This window comes from Rattus rattus, chromosome 5 (assembly GCF_011064425.1).
Source record: "Rattus rattus isolate New Zealand chromosome 5, Rrattus_CSIRO_v1, whole genome shotgun sequence".
Lineage (NCBI taxonomy): Eukaryota > Metazoa > Chordata > Mammalia > Rodentia > Muridae > Rattus > Rattus rattus.
The window spans coordinates 67,605,366-67,630,551 of record NC_046158.1 but is presented as its reverse complement, the minus strand read 5'-3'; the positions used below and the strand labels follow the sequence as shown (position 1 = coordinate 67,630,551).

Here is a 25,186-nt window from a genome sequence, read left to right as displayed (position 1 = left end):
GTTTTGGATTTAGAGGATCTGAAGCCTGCTGGTTCTCCTGCATCAAGAGTTTAGCCTAGGCCTCTGCTCTAAACTCTTATGCCCACTTCCTGTGTGGGAAACTGGGTTGTAGTCGTGATACAATCAGTAGCTTCAAACAGCCAGGACTTGGCTCTGCAAAAGGCTGCTAGCAGGAAGGGTGGGTAGAACCCAGGCTGCTCAGCCTGGACCCTTCTGTGGGACAAGATGGGGTTGTGACTTGTTTAATCTCAGCAGGAAAGAGCCAGCCTGGGTCTGAGAAGCCAGAAGGGAAAGCTCAGAGGTAAACAGGGTCCAGTGGTCTGGATGTGTTCCTCCCCTCCCCTCAGCCACTGATGCTGTCTTCCTGAGAGGAGTCAACCCTGAAGCCAGTGCCCCGCAGGGTCCAGCTGGGATTGTCCAGTTGACTTACTCCTGACTCACTCCTGGGATTCCCCTGCACCACAGCGCACTTCCTGTTACAGCCGATGACAGACACACAGGACAGACACGCAGAAACAGCTGAGAGGATCAGAGGCCTGCGTTCTGATCTTGTCACAAAGTCCAGCTCTGGCGTTTGTCCACTGTGTGAACGTAGATAAATTCCCTCTTCTCTCTAGGAGTCCCTTCCTGGCTCTGCTGTTAGCCAGTGTTTCCTTGGTGTTCAGGTGACACGCATATGCACACCTGGGACTCAGTACAGTGGGCCGAGCAATGCCCTTAGTGTGAGTAATTGTGCTCTTTCCTATTCTGTCCCTTCAGTCTGCCCAATAGAGCTTGAGCACATAGTATGGCACATGGCCCAGCACATAGTATGTATGGCATGCAGCCCAACATTGCACTCTAGACTTTCACTTCCTAGCTCTGTAACCGTTTCTGAGACTCAGTTTATGAATTGGGAAAATGGTGGTAATGGTGGTTATGGCTTTGTGGGATGGTGTAAGACACCACAAACACTTGCATGGGAAACAGCATTTCATACTGGTCATAGGGCAGATGCTCAATGGCTGAAAACTATGGTCAGGGTCTGCATCTGACTGGTTTGTACAGTTCTACCAAGGACATTCCCTCAGTGTGCCCTCTGCCTCGCCACCTGTGCCCCTCTGATACACATGCATGAGATGTCCATGACACTAGTCATTTCTAACTGTTGGGTGATTCTTGGCTCTTCTACCTGGGTCCCCCCATGACTTAACTTCCCTTTGGTCCTGCTGGTTTGTGGTAAAAAGAAACCTCCCGGGAGGGACTACCTTGTCCCTTTATGTATCTTAGTCTACAGTGCACACTCAGAAAATGACAGCTGATTGAATAAAGTTTTTTTTTTGGGGTGGGGGGGTTCAGTTGGATTCAGCTCCCTGTGAGAGCCTTGGTGACTTCTTTGAGAGACCACACGTTGAGGAAGCGGGGCCTAGAACCTGCACAAGGAGGTAAATAGACTGCCTAGACTTTCATGGTTTCACACAGGGCTTCTGCTTTCCCATAAAGCCTGGCCTTTACTCTACAGAGAGGGAAACAATGACTTCCTACAGTCCCAGCCTGGTGAGGGACCTCTGTATCCCTCAGTGAACCCTTACTCAGCAGCAGGCACGTTCCTGGAAGCAGCTGGCAGCTACTATATGTGGGTCTTGGGCCAGGGCGAGGCAAAGGTGCCCTCCAGGATGGTTAGGCCAGGCATTATCCACAGACCACCTGGACATTTGGAAAATGCTCCTCCCAACTTCTTGGCCTGTGATGTAGCTTCTGTGTCTTTTGGACCCTAGCTGGACTCTCCTTGTTAAGCTTGGAGTCCCACGGTGGAGCAGCTCTGAGTTCTGGGCCTGCAATCTCTGAACAGGGTGCTGGAGGGTGGACATTTGGGCATAGGTTTAGATCGTGGCTCTGGTATGGAACTCTTGAGGAATCTGGGGCAGGGAGAGAACCCCTAACTGATTTCTTTACTTTAGGCAGCATATGCTCTGGAAACTTCCCAAAACCCTTGGGGGATTTCAGGAATCTTAGGCAAGGTCAGAGACTGTGGAATCCAACTTCCCCAGGATGCTTGCCACTGCTGCTGCTTGCCAACTGAATGCATGGTTGGGCAAGCATCTGTACCCCCTAGTGCCAGTGTCAGTTCCTGTGAAGGGGACAGCCACAGAGTTGGCTCTCCTTGTCCACAGTGTGTCCATTATTGTCTCACTGCAGAGACAGAATACTTGATAAGCAGAGTACTTGTTATGTGTGTGTGTGTGTGGGGGGGTGTTTTGGCCCACAGTTTGAAGGGACACAGTCTGCTGTGGTAGGGGACACTGTGAGGGCAGAGGCTTAAGGTGGCTGGTCACATTATATCTATAGTTGGGAAACAGAGAGAGAAGATTGCTTATGCTCAGCTAGCTTTCTCCTTTTGCACAGTCTGATACCCCAGGCCGTTGATTGGAGCTGCCTACTCAGGGTGCATTTTCTCTCTTCGATTAACCTAGCCTAGCTAATGTTTCACAGGTAATCCCAGAGGCTGGTCTCCTAGATGACCTAGAGCATGTCCCATTGGTAGCTAGGATTAGCCATCCCACAAGTAGGAGTTCCACATCTGCAATCAGTAAGCTGTAGACACAGTGTGGTTGGGGGAAAACTGTCATGTGGAAAGGCTTTGTGGAGCTGTCATTAGTTCCTAATGACATAGAGTGACAACTAGAGATGACTCAAAGCACACCGGAAGTGCTTAGATAGTCCAAACATTACACTACTGTTATAAGGGACTCTGGCCATCCCCAGGTTTGATGTCCTTTCCAAGAACCAAGGGACCACTGTGCTGTCTGGCAGTGACATAGGAGCTAATGCTTGTGAAAAGATTTCTGACAGTCCCGGGCATCTACATACGAGCTGTCTACATACTCGCTGCTTCTGGCCGCTGTTGTTGACAAGAAACAGGCTTTGCGTCCCTGGGAGGCTGGAGCCTTGAGGCTGCACTGAACCTCAAGTCCAGGCATCCGGGCTCCTACTTCAGCTTGTCCTTCAGTGCTGTTGTGAAACCTCAGACCCGTTACAGCCCTTCCCAGACTGCAGAGCTGTAACTGTCATCCTGCAGCTGCCGTGTGTGGCTTTTGTCATCCAGGCACATGGGAGGCCCCCATGGGCAGGCAGATGAGGGCTTTTCCTGGGGAGAGGACATCTGAATGCTGGACTTACCCTGTATCGAGCCAGCCCAGGAGGAAGATGGAGATTGTCAATGCCCAGCAGCTGCCAGGGGCTCTGCAGGCACTGAATGGTACGGGCTGTTCTCCCTGGCTCCTCGCCAAGGCCCAGTGCAGATAAACACCTGCTGAAATGTGTGCAAGACGACCCAGACGTGGCTCAGCCTGTAAGGACGCTCACTTCCAAGCTTGATGACATGAGTTCAAACCCCAGGAACTACGTGGTGGAAGGAGGCCACCAACTCTCAAAAGTTGTCCTGTGACCTCCACATGTATGCCACAGCACGCACACACACACACGCACACACGCACACGCACACATGCATGCACACGAACGCACATGCACACGCACAAGGACAGATGGATGGACAGATGGACAGATAGACAGATGCAATAATAGCAAGAAGAAAACCATCAACCAGGGACCAGAGAGCTGGCTCTGCAGTTAAGAGCACCCGCTCCTCTCACGGAGGACCTAGGCTTGGTTCCCAGCACCTACATGGTAGGTTGCACCTACCTGTAATTCCAGTTCCAAGGAGTTCTGACATCCTCTTCTGGCTTCTGCGAGCATCAGACACACACGCAGTACATTTATATACATAAAGGCAAACAAACTCCCCAATAAATATGTACATTACTATAATCAAATGTGCAAATTAGAGACATCTTTTGTCTTTTAAAGTTTCCTTATTTTTCTGAACTTTATGCCAGAAGCCCAAATTATTTTGATATTTAATTTGAAAAGGGAACACACTCACACAACAGAGTTACAAAAGAAACATATTTGAAGAAAATGGATTATGTAAACTTGAGGAACATTGGGTTTTGGTTATAAACCAATCCTGTGCTTTCAGAGGAGGGGTGGAGTGTTGGTTTGAAGTACATATCAGCTTGTCAAGGCCCAGGAGACTCCCTGGGAGTGCCTGGGTCACAGCCTGATTGGGCAACCAACAACAGATATGGGAGAGTGTCTTAGGTAGCATAGATGTGACCCAGCCAGCAACTAGAGCTTGTCACCAGCATCTGACAAGGACAGCTTAACTGCCTCTGTAAGCCTCAACATGCTCACCTGTGGGATGGGGATGGGGCTAATAAAGCTTACACCAGGGCATCAAGTGAGGGCCCAATGAGCTTAACAGGCATGCACACCTAAGGCAGGACTGACCAGATCTGGGCAAGGGCCATGCACACTGTCTGTTATGGAATTGCTGGAGTCACTTGTTTGACCCCAGATGGCACTTGTCCAGATCCTGCCTCGCTGCAGGACCAGGTGGTATTGCAGACAACAGCAGGACGGCAGCTTTCTGCAGGCGCACTGGCTCTGCACCAGGTGAAGCCTGGCCTAGCCGACCTAGTGTGTCTCCTAGAGGAGCCCATCAGATAAGCAGCCCTTGGAGCTGGGGCAGGGAATGAAGAAGGGTGGGGGTGGGGGCAAGGCTAGAAGTGTGTGCTCAGTAGAGGTCTCTCCACAGTGAAACAAGTGGCGAGAAGATGTGTGTTCCTACACAGGCATACATGGCCCTTCAAAACAGTGCCTGGTGTGGAGTAAGTACTTGGTGCACACATAGTCACCACATGTTGGTAGTAACAACAGTTAGCAGTTGCACATCTGTGGGGAGCCAAATAATCTCCCACCGGCTGTCTCAGGAGATGAATTATCAGTGTGCCTACAGGGAGATGGCCGAGGCTTCACTATAGAGGGAGCACAGAGAAACTCGGCAGACTCATTTGAAGAGGATGTCTTTGAAGTCACAGGATGAGTGAGTAGGTGTCTAGGCCTTGAGTCATGCTCTGTCATGTAGACAGTCTACTTCTCTGAACCCTGGCCTCTACGTGTGTGTGTGTGTGTGTGTGTGCGCGCGCGCGCGCGTGTGCGCATGCGCATGCACGCACCCACATACACACATGCTTGCACGTGCACTCACACACACATGCTTGCGCGCGCACACATGCACATTAGCCAGGAAAAGGAGGATATGTGTTCTGCTCTAGTCTGTCCAAAAGATCCCCAGGCCCATTTCTCTGCTGTATCATCATGGGCAGAGTAGAGACCTCTTTTTTACCAGGAGATGGTATACCATGGTGCCTTGTTCTTTGCTTCGTGTGCATTGTAAGAAGTAAGCAGAGAACTACTAGGAGGTCCCTATACCACGATGGGATTCTTCCAGACCCTGGGACTCCAAATGGTAGCCAGGCGACTGGTTGGTGTTTGTTTGTTTGTTTGTTTGTTTGTTTGTTTGAGACAGGGTCTCTCTACATAGCCTGGCTGTCCTGGGACTCACTATGTAGACAAGGCTAGTCCAAACTCACAGAGATCCTCCTGCCTCGGCCTGTCATACCCAGCCTGCCTATAGCACTTTGGCAATATGCAGCCTTGGCTTCCAGGTGAGTAAGGAATGCCGCCACCCTCATGACGCCAGGAGCTGGTAAGCTGGTGACAGTGGCAAATGAGGGCTGAGCCAGGCAGCCCTGAGCTGGAGGGAGGGTGCTCACTACGGCTGCTGGAAGTGGCAAGGGCCAGCTGGGGATTTGAACCTCCGTGGACTCAGTCAGTGTTCAGATTGAGTGAGCCTGGCCTGGACTCAGGTGTGGAGAGGATCCCAGTAATTATTCTAACACTAAAAGGGGTGGGGGTGATTGTGTAGACTTAAAAACCAAAGCAAAACAATCTCATGGGCTGAGGAGATTAAACATGGGCCATGGATAAAACATGGGCCCTGTAAGTGTGAGGATTCCCAGGACCCATGTAAAAGCCAGGCAGGAATGGCAGCTGCCAGTAACCACAGCACATGGAGACCGAGATAGAGGATCCCCCGGGTGAGCTGTCGGGTAGACTGGCTGGAAATGGGGAGAGAGAACCATCTCAGTAAATAAAGTGGAGAGTGATTCCAGAACGACACCAGACGTGAACTTCCGGCTTCCACCCGTGTGCCCATAAATGTGTGAAGACACATACACACAGTCACAACGTAATGCACCTATGTGTCCCCAGAACAACAGTGGCAAAAAGACAAAAAAAAAAAAAAAAAAAAAAACCAAGAAAAACAAAAACAAAAAAAAAACCAACTAACCAACCAACCAAACAAACAAACAAAAAGAACTTTGGTACTGTCAGAACCAAATGGAAAACAAAACTGGAAAACTTTTCTAATAATTGAAGAGAGGTTTTTCTGGAAAAATTTGCAGTGCACAGAACCATATACTAAAGGAAATAATTACTCAGAGATAACCACTGTGAACAATTTGGTGCTTTGGCTTTTAAAAGCAAACTGTAAAAGAAGTGTTTACACCCTCAGATTGAGGTTGTGAGGAGTGGCTTCCTGTGAGCCTGGGCCCCTGCTTGCTTTGGCCTAGGCATAGAGGGGGGCGCTGGCCATAGCTTGACTTCCAGGTCTGGGAAGTGAGATGCAGAGAGGCTGTCCTTGCCTGCTGAGCCCCTCCCTGCCCCAGCTGAATATTTCATACTGACCTCTGAGGCTGAGGTAGTCACCTTGTGCTTACCTGCCTTGTGTTCTCAGCCCTTCTGACCACCACAGAGTAGTAAAATCCTCCAGGTGGCTTTTGGGCCTGGTGGTCTCTGGATTCAAGGTCACAGGAAGGGCAGTGTGTGACACTGGCTTGTTGTGTTTAGAAAGGATAGACAGGAGACTGCAAGAGGTGTCTTTGGTGTGACTTTGGACCCTCCTCCCATGGAGCCTGTGGTATCATTAACTAATCATGGGATCACTTTACTATTTTATGTCCTGCCCCTGCAGTGACTCTTCCTTTCTGTTTCCTTCTGGAAACAAGGACTCCGGGAAGGGATCCCCTGGCAGGACATCTTGGGAGAGGGAGGTGGGCCTCCACAGGTGCCGTAGTTTTCACAGCGTTACTGGTATGCGTGCCAGTCATTCGAAAGTTTGAGAGAGCTTTGCTTCATGGTTTTTGGTGGGATTGGGATGGGATATAGTCTGTGAGTGTGCATTTTAATTTTTATTACATATTTATAATTTGTTAGTATGTGTATGAAGACTGGGAGGATTGTGTGGAGGTCAGAGGATAGATACGTTGTGGGAATCTGTTCTCTCCTTCCACCACATGGGGCCTGGCCGCAAACACCTTCACTTGCTGAACCTTCTCACTGGACTGAGAATATGCATTTCTGCCCCCCCCCCATTTCACACTGGAGATTGAACCCAGGCACTTGCACATGCCCGACAAGTCCTCTGCCACTTGACAGACACTTCTAACACACCATCCTCCCAGGAGATCCTGCAGGGCAGCCCTTGAAGCCAGCTTGGTGGAATGGTGGGGCTTGTGTCCTGTTTAATAAAGGCTCACCCAGTGATGCCTAATGACTGCCCTCCCCATCCCTTCTCCCATATGGACACTATGTGAGTGAGGAATTTTATACATAGGAGAGCCCTCATTTTACAGAAAGGAGAGTTGAGGCCCTGGCACATGCCCTCTCCCTTCAGCCCCAGAGAGCCCGATGCTGGTGGGGCGTCTGTGTGAGGACACAAGCCTGATGAAGACTGGCTTACAGCACACTTTAACCTCTGTCATGCCCCTCACTCACCTGCCTTGACCTTCTCTTTCTGGGTAGGAAAAAGCTGCCATACCTTTCCCAGCACTGCCTACCCAGGGAGACACCAGCCATACTTGGAAAAGCCAATCTCCATGCTGTTCCTAGGGCAGGGCCTTATTCTGTTTCCCCATTGACTCCTCAGTAATGTGATCTAAGTCCACGTCTCCTGTTCCCCAGCTGGTATGTGCTCCCGGAAGCCAGAAACTTTCCCTCAGCCTGGGCTCTGCTGGTCACACACAGCAGAAGGAGGCTTGAGCTTCTGTAAGCATCTGGTGTAAGCCAGGCCTGCCTGAGGCTGTTTTCAGGAAATTCTTGTACCTGGTCAACCTCCCAGGTAGAGGTCACCAGTGCCCATTTCTCAAAAAAAAAAAAAAAAAAAATCTGAGGGAGAAGAGTGGAAGGGCCTGCTCAGGTGACCAACTGGAGGGGGTGGGGCTGGGCACTCCAATCCCACACTTCCCCCGGGGCGCCCACTCCCCTTTTCTTATAATGATACCCTGTGTTTTATAGCTGCTGACCACAGATAGTTTCTCACGCACTCCCTCAGACTCCCTGGGAATCGGACAAAGAGGTGAGGTGTTACATAGTCTGTTCTCACAGTGACAGTGTGCTGAGCAAGCTGCCCAGATCCCATAGCTCAGGAGGACTTGGCTATGCTGCCAACTCTGTTTGGTACCTGCCCTTCCCCCACCACACTGCCTCCTGAAGAAGGAAGGACTTTGGGACCCTCTCTCTTCAGCCCCAGAGACTGCTCTGCACTGAGTTGGTAGGGCCGGGATGTGAGGGAGACAAGAGCCCATGAAGAACCAGGCTAGGATCATCACTTGGTGTGGAAATCATGTAGAGGGAAGGTGATGGTCCTGGCTGTCCCCAGACCTGGCATGTGAAACCCTGGGTGGGGGCAGGATTCTGGCTACCCTCTACCCATGGCCTTTTCTAGAACCTGTGTGTCCTGTAAACGGGATTTTGCAGACTTTCACACATCAGGGTTCGGGGCCTACTGCTCTGCCTGAATGTCTGTCACCCCTTGTCCTCCTCCTTCTAGGCCACTGACCTCCCTAGAGGAAACCTTGTTCCTCTGACCAAGCAGCTGGTCAAACTGGTTCCTGTTCCGCCTCCCTAGGGCCCTGAAGCCTAGTGGAGGAGAGTCCATAGCTTAGGACCTGGTGTTGTTACATTGTCCCCGCTGTAGGCTGACAACTGAATTTCTCTCCTCACCAGGCATGGTGGCATAAGCTTCTAATCCCAAGCACAAGTAGCTGGTGACAAGGCTAGCCTGGCTACTTGGTTAGTCTAAGTGGTCTCCCCAGCCAGGCCTGAGCACAGCATTAGAGCAGATGTTGGGCCAGGGCCTGGGGCTCAGTGTTTACAGTCGAGTGTGCTCCAGGCACTGTCAGCTTCAGACCTGTGACTCTCAGGTCTTAACCTTGAGTGATCGCTTATCTTTTAAGGAAGAGGATGCTTTGCTATGGTGACTTGCAGGCCCCTGGGGCACTGGTGAATACTAACAACCCCTGAGTTGTCGCTCTGTGGAAATACCAGTGGCTCCCTACCCTGCATCTACCCTAGGACAGGATGTTGTTCCCTGGTACTGGGGTCAGGACACGGACAGAAGGACAGGGTGAATGCTAGCCCCACAGCTGTGCGTTGGCATTGCCAGTTCTAACCTGGGAGTTTGGTAGGCCGAGTCCTGACCTCCCAGGCCTCAGTTTCCAGACCTGAGGGGGGAGGGGTGTTCTCAGGCTGACAGGAAGTGTTCTGGTCTATGCTGGTCATTAGAGCACAGACACCCTGACAGCAGGCGGGAGGGAAGCAGTGGTCTTGTGAGGACAGCAGAGTATGAGCATGGAAGTAAGGGCCTGGATTCCCACCCATTTTAGGAGCTCAGTAGAGGGTGTCACACATTGGCAAACTAAGGTTTGGGGACCACAAATGATGAAGGGAAGAGCTGGTCCAGCTGGCTTCTGGTCTTTTCTTCCTCCCTGGAGTCCCGACAGCTGCATGTAAGGGAGCCCGCAGGCTCTTTAGGATTGGTGTTGCTGTCTTTCCTGCTGCTGGCTGACACTGGGCTCCTTCTCCCAGTCAGGCCCATGACATAAGCTTATAACCCCAGCACCTGGAAGGCTGAGGCATGAGGATTGCCACAAGTCTGAGGCTAGCCTAGGCGGTCTGACAAGATTCTGTCCTAACTTCCTGACCCCGAAAAAACGTTCCTTCTTGTCGTTTGTTTCTCCTTACTTTGGGTGTGGTAGATGGCTAGGCTCCAAGTCCCCTCTACCCTCTCTGGTGATAAAGATGAGCCCAGAGGACTACTCAGGAAGCTGGAGAGAGGAGAACAAGCAGGGGAGGCAGGTAGCTAGCTGCTGTAGTCATGGGGGAGAGCAGAGGAGAGGTAGAGCCAGAGGCACAAGGCCCTTAGGAGCCCAAGGAGACACACAGGCCCCTGTTTACAAGACATGGTACAAATGGGAACTCAAGGCCTGGGGCCTGACTCCTGGTAGACCAACAGGGCCTGGGATTTGCATGCTTTCCCTCTGAGTGACTCCCACAAGCACATCTACAAGTACCTAAAGTCTGAAAGAGGAGGCTCTTGTCTGTCTGTCTTCTCCCCCTCTCCCTCCCTCCCTCTCCACTCTTCCCTGCTCACCTCTCTGCCTCATTAACCCCCTATTTCCCTGGTTATCCCCAGCAGTGACTCCTCTGTACCTGTGTGAGGAGAGGTCTGTCTGTGTCCAGCTATCCTGGCTAACCCTACAGCCACCCTTGATAAGTCTCCTGGCCTTGGCGCCCCTGCTGTCCCACAGAACCCAAGAGCCCTAGGGGTCCCAGTCGGGAAGTACAGTGCTAGCTTCCTCGGGTTTCTGCCTTAACAGCTGAGCGCTTGTACTGTGTCAGTTGTCACTGCTTGCTGGAGGTGGGGACAGCCCTCATTCAAGCCTCCAGAGTGGGCAGCCTGCTACCCTTAGGTGTCTTGGGCCACCACCTCTCTAGAGCTTGGTGCTGGCCCTGCAGAGAACCAATGTGAATGGCCTCTGAGGCATCTGCTGGGTGAGGTGGCTTTTGACCCGTGTATTCACAGGCTCTGTGGTTGCCAGAGAGGAGGTCCCAGAGACAAGGGGTAGAGGAGGCTCAAAGGACCTGTAGGCAGGTATACAGGAGCTGCGGGGGAAGGGGGTTGGATGTGGACAGGAGGGGGTTTGAGGCAGGGGGGACAGGTGAGTGGGCTCCATCCTCTCCTCTTCTCCCAGCCTAGGCCAGTGCTTGGAGCTGGATGTCAGGAAGATCCTCTCTAAGGATCACCCCAGCCTTCACCCCAGCTCCCTGTGTGTAATGCTGTGTCCCCTTGTGTCTCCACCCAACAGGCCAAACACCTCCTAAAGGGAGGGGGAGCAGAGACTCTGGACCTTTTGCAGGGGTGGAAGTGGAGATTCAGCTAAGTCACAGGGGCTGGTGGTGTGGCTCAGTTGGTAGAGTTCACATGGTGTGCATGGAGTCTTGGTACAGTCCCCAGCACCATATAGACCAGGTGTGGAAGCTCATGCCCGGGTTCCCAGCACACAGAAAATGAAGGATTAGAATTCAAGGTCATCTGAGTCTGAAGACAGCAGGGCTCAGATCATTGAGAATCTATCTTTTAATAAAAGTAGCATTTGGGAAATGCAGAAGGAGCTGGGTTTGAGCCTGTCTGAACCCTTGTGGAGATGGTGGGGCTGTGCAGGAGGGGTCTGGGAGGACTGCCTGCAAGAAGGAGCCTTGTAGCTGGACCTCTCCTCCCTCCTGAGCTCAGCATGGGGTGGGGGGGGCAGAGCTGCCTGAGCCTGCTGGCTGTTACCATGTGGGTTCTCTGATTACAGTCCCCTCCCGCCCCCTAATCACCCACTCAGGGTCCACACCCAGTTTCTGTCTTAGGAACCCTGGCTCTGGCCCAGAGAGTTTGCCAGCCATATGCATGGGTAAGCGAGTCTCTTCCCCAGACCTCACGGTGTCTGTTGAATTGTCCGCTGCTGGTTAGGTTTGGCGCCAGGGCTGTAACCCTAACTGGACTTGGCCTTGGTTGGGTTATCTCACTTCCTTATTGTGAAAAAAAACAGTTTCTACTGGCCACAGGCGTGACTCTTAGCATGGGGGTCTGGATCAGCCCTTGGGGTACAGTCTGCCAGCTGTGTCATGGGGCAGGGGGTGGCAGGTGTCTCCAGCAAGGATACCTGCAGAAGCTCCACCTGTGGCCAGTCAGTCTGTAGACTGTGTTCCCACCGCCCAGCTGTCCTGTTACTTAATGGTTCATTGTCTTGTGAGCTCCTGCGGGCATGGAGGGGTTCCACCCATCTGTGTCCTGTGTCCAGCTTGAGGCTAGCCCATGGTAGGGTTTGGTAGACTCCAGGGGCTCGGGATGGAAGTCATTTGGGGTTCCCCTGAGGCCCCTGAGCCTTTTACCTCTGAGTCTTATGCTGGGGTTTTAGCAAGCCCCGTGTGTCAGGGGACAGGGCATGCAGGAACTGTGAGGTGCCGTGCCGTTGCCCCTGAAGGTGCTGCACACCACCCCGATCTGCTCAGATTCTAGAGGTTCAGGGACCGCTCACCCCTGTCATCCCTGGTTTCCCATCATAAAGTGTGCAGGACCTTGGGCTGCAGAGTCAAAGAGTCTTGTGGGCCCAGGAGGCCACCATCCCTGTGTGACAGACAGGGCAAGTGCTGCCTGACTCCCTCCTGAGCCTCCATGGTCTTACTTAGGTTTGGGTTAGATGAGGTGCATTTGCAGTGAGCACATTCCCTTTGTCCCTTTTTCTGCCCTCTGCCCAACTCATTCCAAGGACTTATTGACCTTTACAGACCAGAAACCCCAGGCCTGTCCCACCTCTCAAGGGACCAAGGGACCTCCTAGAGTCAGTTCATGAGGCCTCAGGTGTCAGCAAGTTAGGACTGGCTTCTTCCTGGACATCCATGATAGTCTGCTTTACAGAGAGCACTGAGGTCCAGAGTGGGCAACTGTGTGTCAAAGGTCACACAGCTCTGAGTAGTGAGGTTATAATCAAGGTCTCTCTCAATTCAGAATCCACACTATGACCTGGCTTACTGGGGTGAGGAGAGGCTCTTAAAAGGTAGCTGCTTCCTGAGATGTATCTAGGTCCTGACATGAGGCCCCAGAATCTGAGACTTCTGAATAGGCGTCTTAAATGTCACTCAGACTTACAGCTTCCTATCTGATTTTCCACATGAGCTACAGTTAGGTTGAGATGGGGCGGAGCCCTGGGTAGGACGCTCCAGGCCATGCCCAGCAGTTTGCAGATCCTTATGTCAGGAGCAAATGTGAACACTTCTCCCATCCACCAGGGTATGAAGCCACCTTAGCCAGCTCCAGCCCCAACACACACCTCAGCATGCAGACATCTGGGCCTCAGTTTCTTCACAGGGAGATGGGGCCTGGACTAGGGTGTCGGGGGCTCCCTAGCACAGTGCATCTGAGTGTGGGGGTAACAGAAGCCTGGGGAGCTCAGGGACCTTGGCTCAGCTTCCTTCAGTGCCTGGGGCAGGTCGGGAGGCTGGCTCCAGCGTCTGTGCTTCCCACTGTGGTACTTCTCACAAGGTGGCCACCAGTCTTCAGTCACCAGTCTTCCAGTCATGCCGCTTGGGTTTCAGGAAAAATTGTAAGAAGAGAAACCTCTATAAGTCACATCAGCCAAATTGAAGGGACACCCTGACAGGAAGCCAAGAGTCACACCTTGGGGCTGGGTCAGGACAGAAAGGGTCTGGCGGTAGCCCAGTGAGGAAGGTTAGGTGGGTGGCCTCCACCGACGTGTTACTTAGCATGAGCTAAGGAAAGAATGCTGAAATGGTTTTAGGCAAGTCACTGAGCCTCTGAGCCTCAGTTTTTCCATTTGCTCAATGGGGACGGTACTTTACCTAGGAGCTTGTTATGGAGCTTCAATAAGAAATTGTGGGTGATGGCAGGTGACAGGCTAAATAAAGCTTGTCACCTCCTAGCTACAGTGTTGAGGTGCCAGAGAGTAGGAACCTGTTGAGCCAGCTGATGGGGTCATGTGACTAGACTTGGAAATCCTGTGACTAAACATGTGGGATGCTACAGGGGGACTGTAACTTGTATTCAGGTTGCGGCTGCTTCATCCTAGTCCTCCAGCAATTCAATGGGACAGGCTCCCACCAGCTCTGCTTTGCCGGAGGTGAGGCCCATGAGGGCTCAGGGCTGTTTGGCAACATGTCTGCTCAAGGTCACACAGCAGCTAGGAAGCAGAGCAGAACTCCCAAGAGGTCTCCCAGGGAACCTTGAACTCCCAGGCTGCTTGATGGCCCTGTGCTTCTCCTGTTGCCAGAGGAACGGGTGTTTGTTTGTTTGTTTTTCCCTTTCTTATTTTAGCAATAGTAACAACAAACCGAAAGTAGGAACAGAGGTTGAAAATAAGATAGTGTGAGGTCAAGAATCCAGCAGTCCTCAGTCGGCTGTCATAGACGGCTACGGCATAGGAGAGTACAGCAGCCACCATGGTCAGCCTCCTTTTATGCACGATCAGGTCAAAGTCTGGAGGCTGGAGATCTGTGTCACCTGCCAGCCTGCTGGACCAGGCTGGGCCAGGTGGTCTCCAGAACCTTGAAGTCAGGCAGTTCCCTTTCCACACCCTGCCCTGTGTGACAGGCCATGCTTACCTGCCATGCTGCCAGACTTCCCAGCCTCCAGATGCCTCAAGGTGACACTCAGGGCCTGGCCTCATTGACAGAGGCCCCCCTCCCCACGGGCTCAACCTTTCTCTCATGGCCTTGCTTCAGAGCAGGCCAGAATCCTGCAGGGTTAGCAGGGTGAACTTGTGGGGCTCTGCAGGTGTCTGATGGCCTCTGATTGTTTCCCAATACCAATGGCCAGTGCCCTTCAATTTGACAAAGTGTCAGGCACCTCACGGTAGCTCCTTCCTGAGGACCCACTAGTCAGTTAATTTCACAGGGAAATCTATGGCAGAAGCAAGGCCTGCCTAGGCTCCGTAGCTGGCAGGAGGAGGCCCATGTGGCCTCTTCATGTGTAGACTTGTGCTCTGATGGTCTGCTGTGGTCTGCTGTGTACTATGTGGTCATCTCTTACTCTGTCTGGCTGCTGTGAAGACAGTGATCTCCTAAGTAGCCCCCATGTCAGACAATGCCCTGAGGTAGGTGACAGGAGGGGAATGAACTTCTGGAAGGGTATGGAATAGTTGAGGTGTGAGAGAATCATGTGACACTCCTCTCTGGTCACCTGCTCCTGCCCAGGTTCTGGCACTGGAAACTGAGGCTTGGACCACAAGAAGCAGAATGTCTATGCTGGCCTCTAGCAAGCCCCACAATGTGTTCCATCCTGAGAGCCTAAAAACCTAGCTCCTGCTTCCCTCTGAGCAGCAGCTCATCAGGGTCTATGGCCGCGGTGATCAAATGTCCACGAGCTTAGTGCTCCAGGACAGTTCCAGTGTGTAGCCAGGAGGAACCACACAGAGCTCCAGGGGACTTGGGTGACAGGGAGGACAGGTACTCAGCTGGCCTGGGGGCTTCCCAGGGTTGGCAACCCTTGGAAGTGAGTGGAAGCGTGCCTTCAAACATTTTAGACAGTTAGTATTGATTTATTTTAAAGTTTGCCTTTACATCTGTTTATTTCTATTGTGTGTGCATGCACCACTGTATGCACTCACATGGAGGTCAGAGGGCAACTTCCAGGTGTCAGGTTTTCCTCCTCCTGTGTGGGTCTGGGGTAGAGCTCAGGTTGTCAGGCTTGGCAGCCTGTGTCTGTACCCAGTGAGTCATCTCACCACGTTATTTTATTTCCTGATGTGTGAAGATTTATTTTATATTTCATTATTTGTCTCGGTGTGAATGTTTGCATGGGAGTGCCAGGGTCCAGAGAGAACAGAAGTGGCTGGTCCCTTGCAGTTGGCGTTAATTTGTGAGCCACCCCACGTTGGTGCTGGGAACCGCACTGCCCCTCTGCAACAGCAGTGCACGCTCTTAACTGCTAAGCACGGATCCTGTGTATGTCTTTTTGAGACAGGATCTCACTATGTATCCCTGGCTGGCCTAGAACTTACCATGTAGAGCTGGCTGGCCTCAGGCTTCTGGATCTTCCTGCCTCTGCCTCGCCTCCAAGTGTTAGGTTTACAGGAATAAACCTTTCTGAGATTTTCAGACTCAAAGGAAATTCAATGCTAAGTCTGGTGGGAGTCAACTGACTCCCATTGCAATAACCCAGCATTCCCTCCTCCTCTTCTTCTTCCTCTTCCTCCTCCTCCTCCTTCCCCGACTTTATTTTCTCTTAAAGATAGTGTTTCATTTAGCTCAGATTGGCCTCAGTTTTGCTATGTAACTTGAGGCTGGTCTTGAACATGTGATCTTCTTGCCTCAACCTCCCAAGTGTTGGAGTTACAAGCTTATGCCCCATGCTAGCTTCAGTGATGTCATTTCTGGTGTTCAGTGGCTTCCTTTGCAGAACCCAAGTGTCTGTAAGGGACCTTCCTGAGCTCTCCAGACAGCCAGATCTTACTTCATTCTCACGATCATGTGCCAGGAGCCCACAGGCATTCTTAGAGTCCTGGGCAGAAAATGACAATTTCAGGATAACGACAAAGGACACGCCTTTTAGGGAGGATGTGGAGGGGAAACTGCGGTGGGAAGGTGTGTGACACACATGGGTGTAGAACTTGGCCATTCCTGAGTCACCTGGGGGCCCAAGCTCACCCTTAGAGCCTCTAATGGTGCAAACTGGGCAGTGCTGGGACTGGGCAATGGTAATGGCTGACTGCGCAGTGCACTAGCAGTGAGACCCACAGAGGGAGAGTCTCAGAAATTCACACTAGGGATTTCTGAAAAGAGGGATCCTAACAGAAACTGCATGTGCAAAGGTCCTAGTGTAGACAGGCCTCAGAGTACAGGGGCAACAGTAAAGAGATCAGATAAGCATGTGGGAGAAAGACCAGGATGACAAGAGTGAGGTAGAGCGGCCTGACAGGGCCCAGGGCCACAGGCATCATCTGGAGTTTATAGCCAGTGTGTCAGCAGGAGCGTTGCCTGCAGAGCACAGACAGTGTATTTGCTGAGTCTCTCCGCAGTGAGGATAAACAAATGCAGACTAGGGGCAGTCCCAGCTCAGTTCTGGACTGGCCCAGGCAGGAAGGTTCCGGAAAGTGGGAAGCTGCAGGGTAGCAGAACTGTGTGACTTTAGGTGTTCAGTGAGGCCATTTCCTCTTCTCTCCATCCCACAGCACTTAGAGACAGGAGTGTGCCCCCAAAGGGACCTGGGAAAGTCAAGCTGGGATTACAGTTGGGTACTTCCTGAGAGGCGGCGGACATGGCTTTCAGAGCCATTAAACGAAGAGGGTTTCATGGAAGTTGGGAGTGACTCAGCTGGAGGTGTTTGTCCATTGCTGGGCATCTTGGGAACGGGAATGGGTTGTGAGTGCACAGTGAGTCTTGAGAGAGACTCTGTGACCTCAGGCCAGGTGAGAGCAGAGCTGTTTGTTCTTCACAGTGTGTCCATTGTCCAGAACTCATCTGAGAAACTGCCACAGGAAGTGCTGCTCTGCTCCAGTCTGGTCACTGAAAAGGTAAGGAGGAAGTGGGGGTTGGGCAGCCACCTATGCAGGTCATGCATGGCCTGCCCTGTAGAACCCTGGAACTCAGTCTCCCAACACTGGACCACAGAGCACTGTGCTTCCTACACCCTATTCTCCTGAGATCTACTCAGGAACACAGGTGTGGGCCCTCGGGTCAGGCTAGAGGGCAACATTCCTGTGCCCCAGTGTGTGACAACCCCCTCCCCACACACAGTGCAAATGCACAGGAGAGGGAGACACAGAAATGTCCTCCTGGAGACACTGTCCTTCCCTGCCCCGACTACCACACCAGGGGTTCTGGGGAAGTGGAGAGGACTGGCAACATGGAACATACTCAGAGCTGGCTCAGACTGCCCATCAGGCATGGCAGAGACATAGCGTGTGTGTGGAAATAGGTGACTCCGGGATAGTGCATCTCAGACACTTTTCAGGTGGTTGAACACTTGATTGTGTACTCTTTGTGACAGTCCTTCCTTCAGAGTTCGTCTGTTCATCCATCCATCCCATCTATCCATCATCCATCATCCAACACCCCATTCCATCATTCATCATTTTTGGAGAGGTCTAAGATGAATATCATAAGACAGCAGAAGGGAGAAATATCGATGTGTTCATTTTGTTATATAAACTGACTTGGTAGAAAACTGTGCATTCAATCAGGTTAAATTACACCTGCTTAGAAATGGCCAATGGGCCTGCTGTAGGCCCCTGGCATGGCTCCCCACAACCACTCCAGAACTTTCCTATAGGATGTGCTTGCAGCTCTGTCCCTGTATTGTACTCCTGTTTAACACACCCTGGCAGGAGGGTGGTTATAAAAGTATTCAGAAAAGCATCTAATCTTGAGTGTAGTCCATTTGGGAAGTGACCTTCACCCTGACTCCTTCAAGTGTATCACTTCCACATCCATTCCAGGTATCCAGAGTGCTAGCCCCAGGGCTTCTAGGTCCTGACTTCCTCTTTTCCTGTCAGGCAGCACCATGAAGGGCCTGCTGCATAAAGGAGAGCCACCCCCAGGAAGCTCCTCCCCATGACCGCGGCAGAGCCAAGATCTAAACTTTCATCTAGGGACCAGGCCTGTCTTCTCCCAGCCCACTGCTCCCTTCCTATCTAAGATCTCAACTGAGGCCAGTCATGCCCCTTGCTGCCTCCTACAGATCCTGCTGTTTGATCTCCTGGCCAGGCTGGGCCAGAGATTAAGTCCTGGGCTGGTGGGTGTGAATTTGAATTTCATATGTCATTTTGTGCACAGCAAAATGTCTGTTTGGGTTTTTGTGTTGTTCTGTTCTGTTTTTCATTTTGTTCTATTGAGACATGGTCTCCTCAAGTTCAGGCTAGCCTCAAACTTGCTGTGTCGCTCATGTTCTAGGCAAGCACTCTACCAACTAAACTATATTCCAGGTTTTTTTTTCCTTTTAACTCTTTTAAAGCAGTCAGTCTGTACTCAGAACCCAGCTGTTACGGGGTCTAGCGGGGGCTGGGCAGGCCTTGCCTGTCACCAACCCTTATTTCTGTCTGCTGGGCAATAACTGCGGCTCACCCTCTCAATTGGCCAGGCGTGTCCAGATAGAACCCTGTGCCGCCATAATGAGACACTGGGGTCTTCTCCAGGTCTCATGGTGACTGTGGGTTCTCTGAAGCTGGTACCACTTCCCGTCATGGGGCCACCTGCCTATCCCCAGCCGGAGCTGACCTGCTTGTCTGTTCTTACGGAGAGTCTCGCCTGTCTCATGCACATGATGGAGAGTGATCTTGCTCTGCTGCCTGCTGCACAGGCACAAGGACCTGTGGCCTGGACCTGTGACAGCCATGCTAGGGCCGCCCAACACCCTCTGCCCCAAAGCTGCTTCTCAGTTTCTATACTTCCTAAGGTGGTTCCCAAATCCCACTCGCTTGAGCTGCCCACCAGTCAGCCTGGCTCTTGTTTCAGGATTGGAACCCACTGCCTCCAGAGTGAGTTCTGTCCTTGCCTGCCTGCTCTTGGAGACTTTGGCCATGGCCCTTTACTCCTTTGGGTCTCCGTTTACTTGAAGAAAGCTGAAGGACTTAGCCCAGTGTGTGAGGCCGCCACAGTTTCTAAGGCTGGGATACTAGGGGAACGCCAGCCAGCCTCCTACCTAGGGTGATCCTGTGCTTCTAAACCGGAGGTCTCGTCCTGGTCTCCCATCCAGAGCTCCTGCAAGCAGCAACCCTGGATGCTCACCACCCGTCAGCACCCAGATAATCGTTTGTCTCCTGTAGAGTAGCAGTCAGATTTGAACCGCTCTGAAAGCAGAGGTAGAGCCATTGAAAAAGAGGCCAAGGTGGTGGGTGGCAGAGGCAGGCACCTGAGGGGAGGGCCATCTCCTCCGGGTGAACGTTTGGAGAGGGAGTAGGTTCTCAGGCCCTACAGCTTCCTACTCTGCACGGAGCTCCAAAGTAACAGAGTTTTGTCCTGCCTCTGCCTGGGCCTGGTGAGAACTGGTGTGGTGGTCATGTGGTTCCACGATGGGCTAACGGGACACAGGGCAGTTCTCAGCTAGGTTTGTCACTGTCATAGTGGTCACTGGTGTTAGCCAGCTGCCCTGTCTGCCCATGCATTCTAGTCTTTGGCTGTGTGAAGTCTGTTCCACATAGAACTGTGCATTTTTTTGTTATTGTCTTTTTGTAGTGTTGTTGTTTTTATTTTGGTTGTTTTGGGGAAGGACGAAGTTCTGGCTAGCTTGGAATACCCAGAAGTAGAGGCAGGTGAATGCTTTGAGTGTGAGAACTAATTCTTTAGTTGGGCTCCTCCCCAAGGGAGTGCTTCTCAGTGGGAGGAGCTCAGTTCTCACTCAGTCCTGGGCATTGCGCCATTCATAGCTTGCCTGACCCAGGCCCTCCAGGGCGTTTGGGAGGATTAAAGGGCATGAGAACCAAGGGTGGCTGTCCACAGCAGGTGCTGTTTACTGTGGCCGCTCCTTGTCCCTTAGCAGGCCCCATTGTTTGGATCTCACTCTTACCCCCTGGAAGCCTGTCCTGGAGACCCCACCTCCTACAGAATGTGAGAGCCAAACAGTACAGAAGACAATTGAGACTCTGGAATTGCACCATAGGTCTCCCTCAGGGGTACCGCCAGGAGTCCTAACGTAACAGGCAGTGGGTACCAGCTCCTGACACTTTGCTTTCTGGACACAATTACATTACGTTTTTCCTGTGAAGGAAGGAATGTCTCTGGCCTGACTGGGCCCAGCTGTTCCTAGGAATGTGCTGGGAAGGAAACATAGACAGGCCCGAGCAGAGCAGTTCCTGGTAGACAAGAGCAGCTCCCTGCTCTGGGAGCTAGCTTTACTCTTGGGCTGTTTACCCTGCAGTTTCTACCATGTTTGTGGAGGTGGCAGGCTATCCTGGGAGGCCCGGGGGAGGAGAAACAATGACTGCCCTTGTAGTATCCGGGCAGACCTTCCCTGGGCCAGGCCGGGCTGTGGCATCTCAGATCCAGCTCTCTGAAGCGTGCAAAGTTTGTTTTTCCTCTTGTGGAGACTGTGTGGGAGCTGTGGAGACCAGAAGCGCCTCACAATGGAAGGCTCCTGCCCCTCTCACACCCGGGCCTGACACCTCAGTCAACAGAGCAGCCATTTCCTTTCCTCTCATCTTCTAGAGTCCCTACGTCCTGGTGGGCATTACTTCCCACTGTTTGTGTGCCACCTGAGATGGGAGGCCACCACCCTCAAGCAGCCCCTCCTTTCCCTGGATGGTGTTGCTTCAACCTGTGCCCAAAGCTGCCCTTTCAAAAGGGCATCTAAACCTTCCCTTAGCTGTCACAAGGCTGAAGGGGTTCTCTAGGGAGACCACACGCCTTTCCCTTAGACCAATCCCATATCCAGTCTGTGTAACCCGCAAGGAAGAAGTGGGGCTCCACTCGGCATGGAGGGTAGAGTGCAAACGTGTCCAGAAAAGAGTGAGGGACCCATGTGTGCATGTGGAGATTCTGAGGAGAAAGGGTGAGAATAGTCTCCACTCCCTCTTTCCTTCTACCCTGGGTCCCCCTCTTCCCCTCCCCAGGACTGCAGGAACACTGTCGGGCCTATACTGCCCCACCCTAGCCTGGCTCTACCCATGCAGCTGTCCTAGCCCAGCTGCTTGGCGCTGGCCCCTGCATCCCACCGGTCCTGTCTGGCCTCGGAGAGGAGAGGGAGGCCAACTTCCTGCCCCAGCTGAGCCCTCCTGCTCCCAGGGAGTTGGGGGCCTTTGCTGAAGAGGGGCATGGCACCTCACACTGGCTTCTGTCACTTCAGAAGTGTGGCTTGGGTCAGGGTGACCATTGTGAACACTAGACAACAACCTGGGCATCCCAGTGCAGACTGCCGACCACGTGCTTCATGATCTAGGGGTTGCAATGAGGCATCACAGGAACTCTTGAATGATTTTCCTGGGACCTGTAAACCTCCCCCAACCAAATTCTAAAAATGCTACCTACACATGAATTCTCAGGAGGAATGTGTATCCCCCAAATATGAGTAGGTGCTGCTCCTACGAGACGTCTAAGATTGTGTTTCCGTGTTTTGGACAAATTCTGTCTTGCAGAGATTATTCTACCACCACGATAACGACCACCAGCACCAGCACCACCCCCACCCCCACCCCAACCACCACCCCCGGAATGAACACAGTTTTGCTACAAAGCACATGCATACATAGGAAGTAGCCGTTTAAGATGGTGGTGGTTGTTCTGGGGCTACAGGAGTAAGATTCTATGACTGATGTTTGTGTCTCTGCGTTTGTTGGATACTTTGTGATGTCTATTTATTTCCTTTGTGAGAAACCGAGACCTTTCCAGCTTCAGCATCCCTAAAAGTCCCAACCTTGGTCCTAGACAGGCGCACCAAGCTTGGGAGTTAGCCCCGTCTCAGTCTGGTCTGTCAGCCCCTCCCTGATCTCTTGGCCCTGTAATTTCTGCCAGTGTCTCCCCGTGTGAGACCTCCAGCCTGATGTTATAGAGGGGAAGGTCTCCCTGCCCTGGGTAGTGACATCTCTCTGGACCAGAGAATCACACGTCTCCTAGCTTTGTGACTTTGTGCTAGGCATCCAACCTCCCTGTGCCTCATCACCATGTAAAGCAGGCACAGTGCTAGCTGCTCCTTGTGAGTGAGATGACTGTGGACGATGGCCTTGCCAATCCCCCCACCCCCGCTGTGCCCTCCACCTAACCTGTCTCCCTCATCTGCTACCCTTCCCTCTCTCCCCAGGGAGCTCCAGGACCTGCAGGATGGGGGCAGGCTGTGTCAAAGTCACCAAGTACTTCCTCTTCCTCTTCAATCTGCTGTTCTTTGTAAGTATGCGGATCCCGAAGGCGCTAACCTCTCTAGCCCAGGGGCTCTAGCTGTGGCTGCCACAGTCCCTAAAAGGATCAGGGATAGTGGAAAGGAGTCACCTCTCCCAGCAGGTCCTCTGAAAATGCAAAAGTTCCTCCCCAGAGCCTGCAGCCTGGGGTGGGGGTAGACTTGTCCCTCCCTCTAAAGAAGGTGGCAAAAGACAGCCCCTTAGTGTCTCTGCTTTGTTCTTCTTCTCAACCACACCCCATAGTCCTTTGCCTATTACAGTTACAGTTTGAACAGGCCCCCAACACCCCACCTTGAACTCTCAGAGGCCACAGGGGACATTCTTCCCCCAAACCCCCTACAGACTAAGTCCCCCCACCACCCTCCACCTTCCCAGATGTGAGTTTCCTGGCACATCTGGAGCTGGTTTTCCTGGGGCCCTAGGCTTCCCCTCTGGCCTGGAACCAGCAGTCCTGTCTTGGTATTGCCAAACCCCTGGTGTGCTCATGTATAAATGAGTGTGTGCACATGGGTGTGTGTTTATGTGTGTACAATGGGTGTGTGCTTGGGTGTGTGCATGCTTGTATGTGGTAGGGCGTGAGCAGCCTGAATGGACTTCCATTGCCTCAGAATGCTGTTATAGCTTCCCTGTACTGCTTCACCCTAAATAGTTTTAAGACATAAATTATATAGCAGGTACTTGCCACAACTGGGTTTCATGCTCTATAGTGTCTAGACATGACTATCTTTGAGAGACAAGAGATGATCCTCTCGCTGTTTGCGCTGGGGTTTCTCTGAGGTATAAATGAGTTACTTATAGGGAGAAATGTTACATTACAAGTGCATAGGCTTATAGGCACTTGGAATATTTGAAAAGAATCATTCTAAATTCCCTTTCTAAACTTTGGTTTAGAACATGGTACTTATAGATTTGTTCATGATACACATTCATATATGTATGCACACATGTATGCACACACAGGTGGACTGTCCTGGCATGCCCCACCTTAGGTCTCTTCAAGGACCTCTGGCTAACATGTGGTTCACCAGGCCTCAGGCCCCCGCAATAAGGGCATGAGCCTCAGAGTCCATCTGTCCAGCCAGGCAGGAGAAGCGGATGGAGACAGCGTTTATTCGTTCCTTCTCCAGCACAAGGCCACAGGGTTCTGTGTTTGTGACTTCTACTCAGGACAGGCCAAAAATATCTCCAAAATGCTGTATTGTTACTGAGCATGTGCAGAGCGCTGTTGCTCACCGTCCCCTAGATATCACAATATGGCATATGAACAGCACCCCCCTGTGGAGTGTCAGGCGTGACAGCGCATCCAGAGGTGACTGAAGTGTAGGGGTGAGGCAGGGTTGGCCTTGGTTGGTAGAGTGCTAGGTCCTAACCACAAAGGACTAAAGGAAAGGGAGGGCCAGCCAGGCTGTGGTCCCATAGCTGGGGAGAGAGGGTCTGTGACTGAGGTAAACGCTTAGTTTCTGCTGCGCTGGAGAGTTTTCATGATCTCCCTATCCTATCACTGCCTCCAAATGCTAGGGTTGCAGCACAGATTTTTATGTGTGTGCTGAGGATTTGAACTCGGGTCCTCACCTTACAGACCAAGCTCACCCACCCACTGATCCATCTTCCCCTCAGGAGGTTTTTGTAGTAAAAGAACAAAGAAAATCATAAATGTAAGCACATTTTTTTAAAATCCCAAGTATTTTTTATTTCTTCATTTAATGATATAAAAAGCAAATTCTGGCCTGATTTAGAAGTTTTCTAGAATGTTCACAGCAAAAGAGTGTCAGGTCCAGATGTGGTCACCATATGGAACATTCTCATAGGGACACCAGCCACCTCTACACTTTAAACCATCCCTAGATATCCTGTCATGCTTGACACTTGACATGGGAAATGCTGTCCACACAGTGGCAATTATGCATGGGTATATTAGGATGGGGTTCAAGTGTGCTAATAAACACTATGACCAAACAAAAAACAACTTAGGAGAGGAAAGGGTTCCTTAACCTTTACACGTTCAGGTCACAGTCCATCACTGAAGGAATCCAGGGCACAAATTCAAGGCAAGAACTGGAAACAGAAACCATAGAGGAATGCTGCTTGCAGGCGAGCTCACAGAGCTTGCCCCTCAGGCTTTCTTATGCTCTGCCTGGGGAATGGGGCTGCCCACAGAGGGCGGAGCTCTCCTGCATCAGCTAACAACCAAGACACCTCCCCACATGACCACAGGCCAATCTGATTTAGGCATTTCCTCCAATGGAGCTTTCCTTTCTGATGAGTCTAAGCTGTGTCAAGTTGATGGTGCTAACTAGGACACATGTGCAAACTTTATTTCAACGCATTTCTTCCTTTACATTCTGAAACATCTTCTTCAAGTTGTTTGGGGTCAAGAAGGCCACAGTGCCCAAGGTCAGCCCAGGTTTGGTATTCAGAGGCTCCTATACATAGAACTTTTAGGGTGCTGATTGGCAGCATGGAGGAGGGGGGGGACTGGACCAGCAGACATGAGGCAAGCTCAAGAAACGTTTCAAAATTATTGGTAGAAACATCTGGTAGGTAGGTTACAGTAAGCCAGAGGGTGGGGATCTCTG

General features: G+C 51.8%; 1 protein-coding gene across 2 annotated transcripts in view; it reads left to right on the top strand.

Moving 5' to 3' along the window:
- The window catches only part of Cd82 (CD82 molecule), a 43,754-nt gene that overhangs the window by 3,633 nt on the left and 14,935 nt on the right, over positions 1 to 25,186 (top strand). For both annotated transcript variants that reach the window (XM_032903762.1, XM_032903761.1), the window contains exons 2-3: positions 17,225 to 17,300; positions 22,517 to 22,599. In XM_032903762.1, coding sequence (XP_032759653.1) covers positions 22,537 to 22,599 — 63 coding nt within the window. In that variant the 5' untranslated portion in view covers positions 17,225 to 17,300; positions 22,517 to 22,536. The remainder of the gene's footprint in view (positions 1 to 17,224; positions 17,301 to 22,516; positions 22,600 to 25,186) is intronic.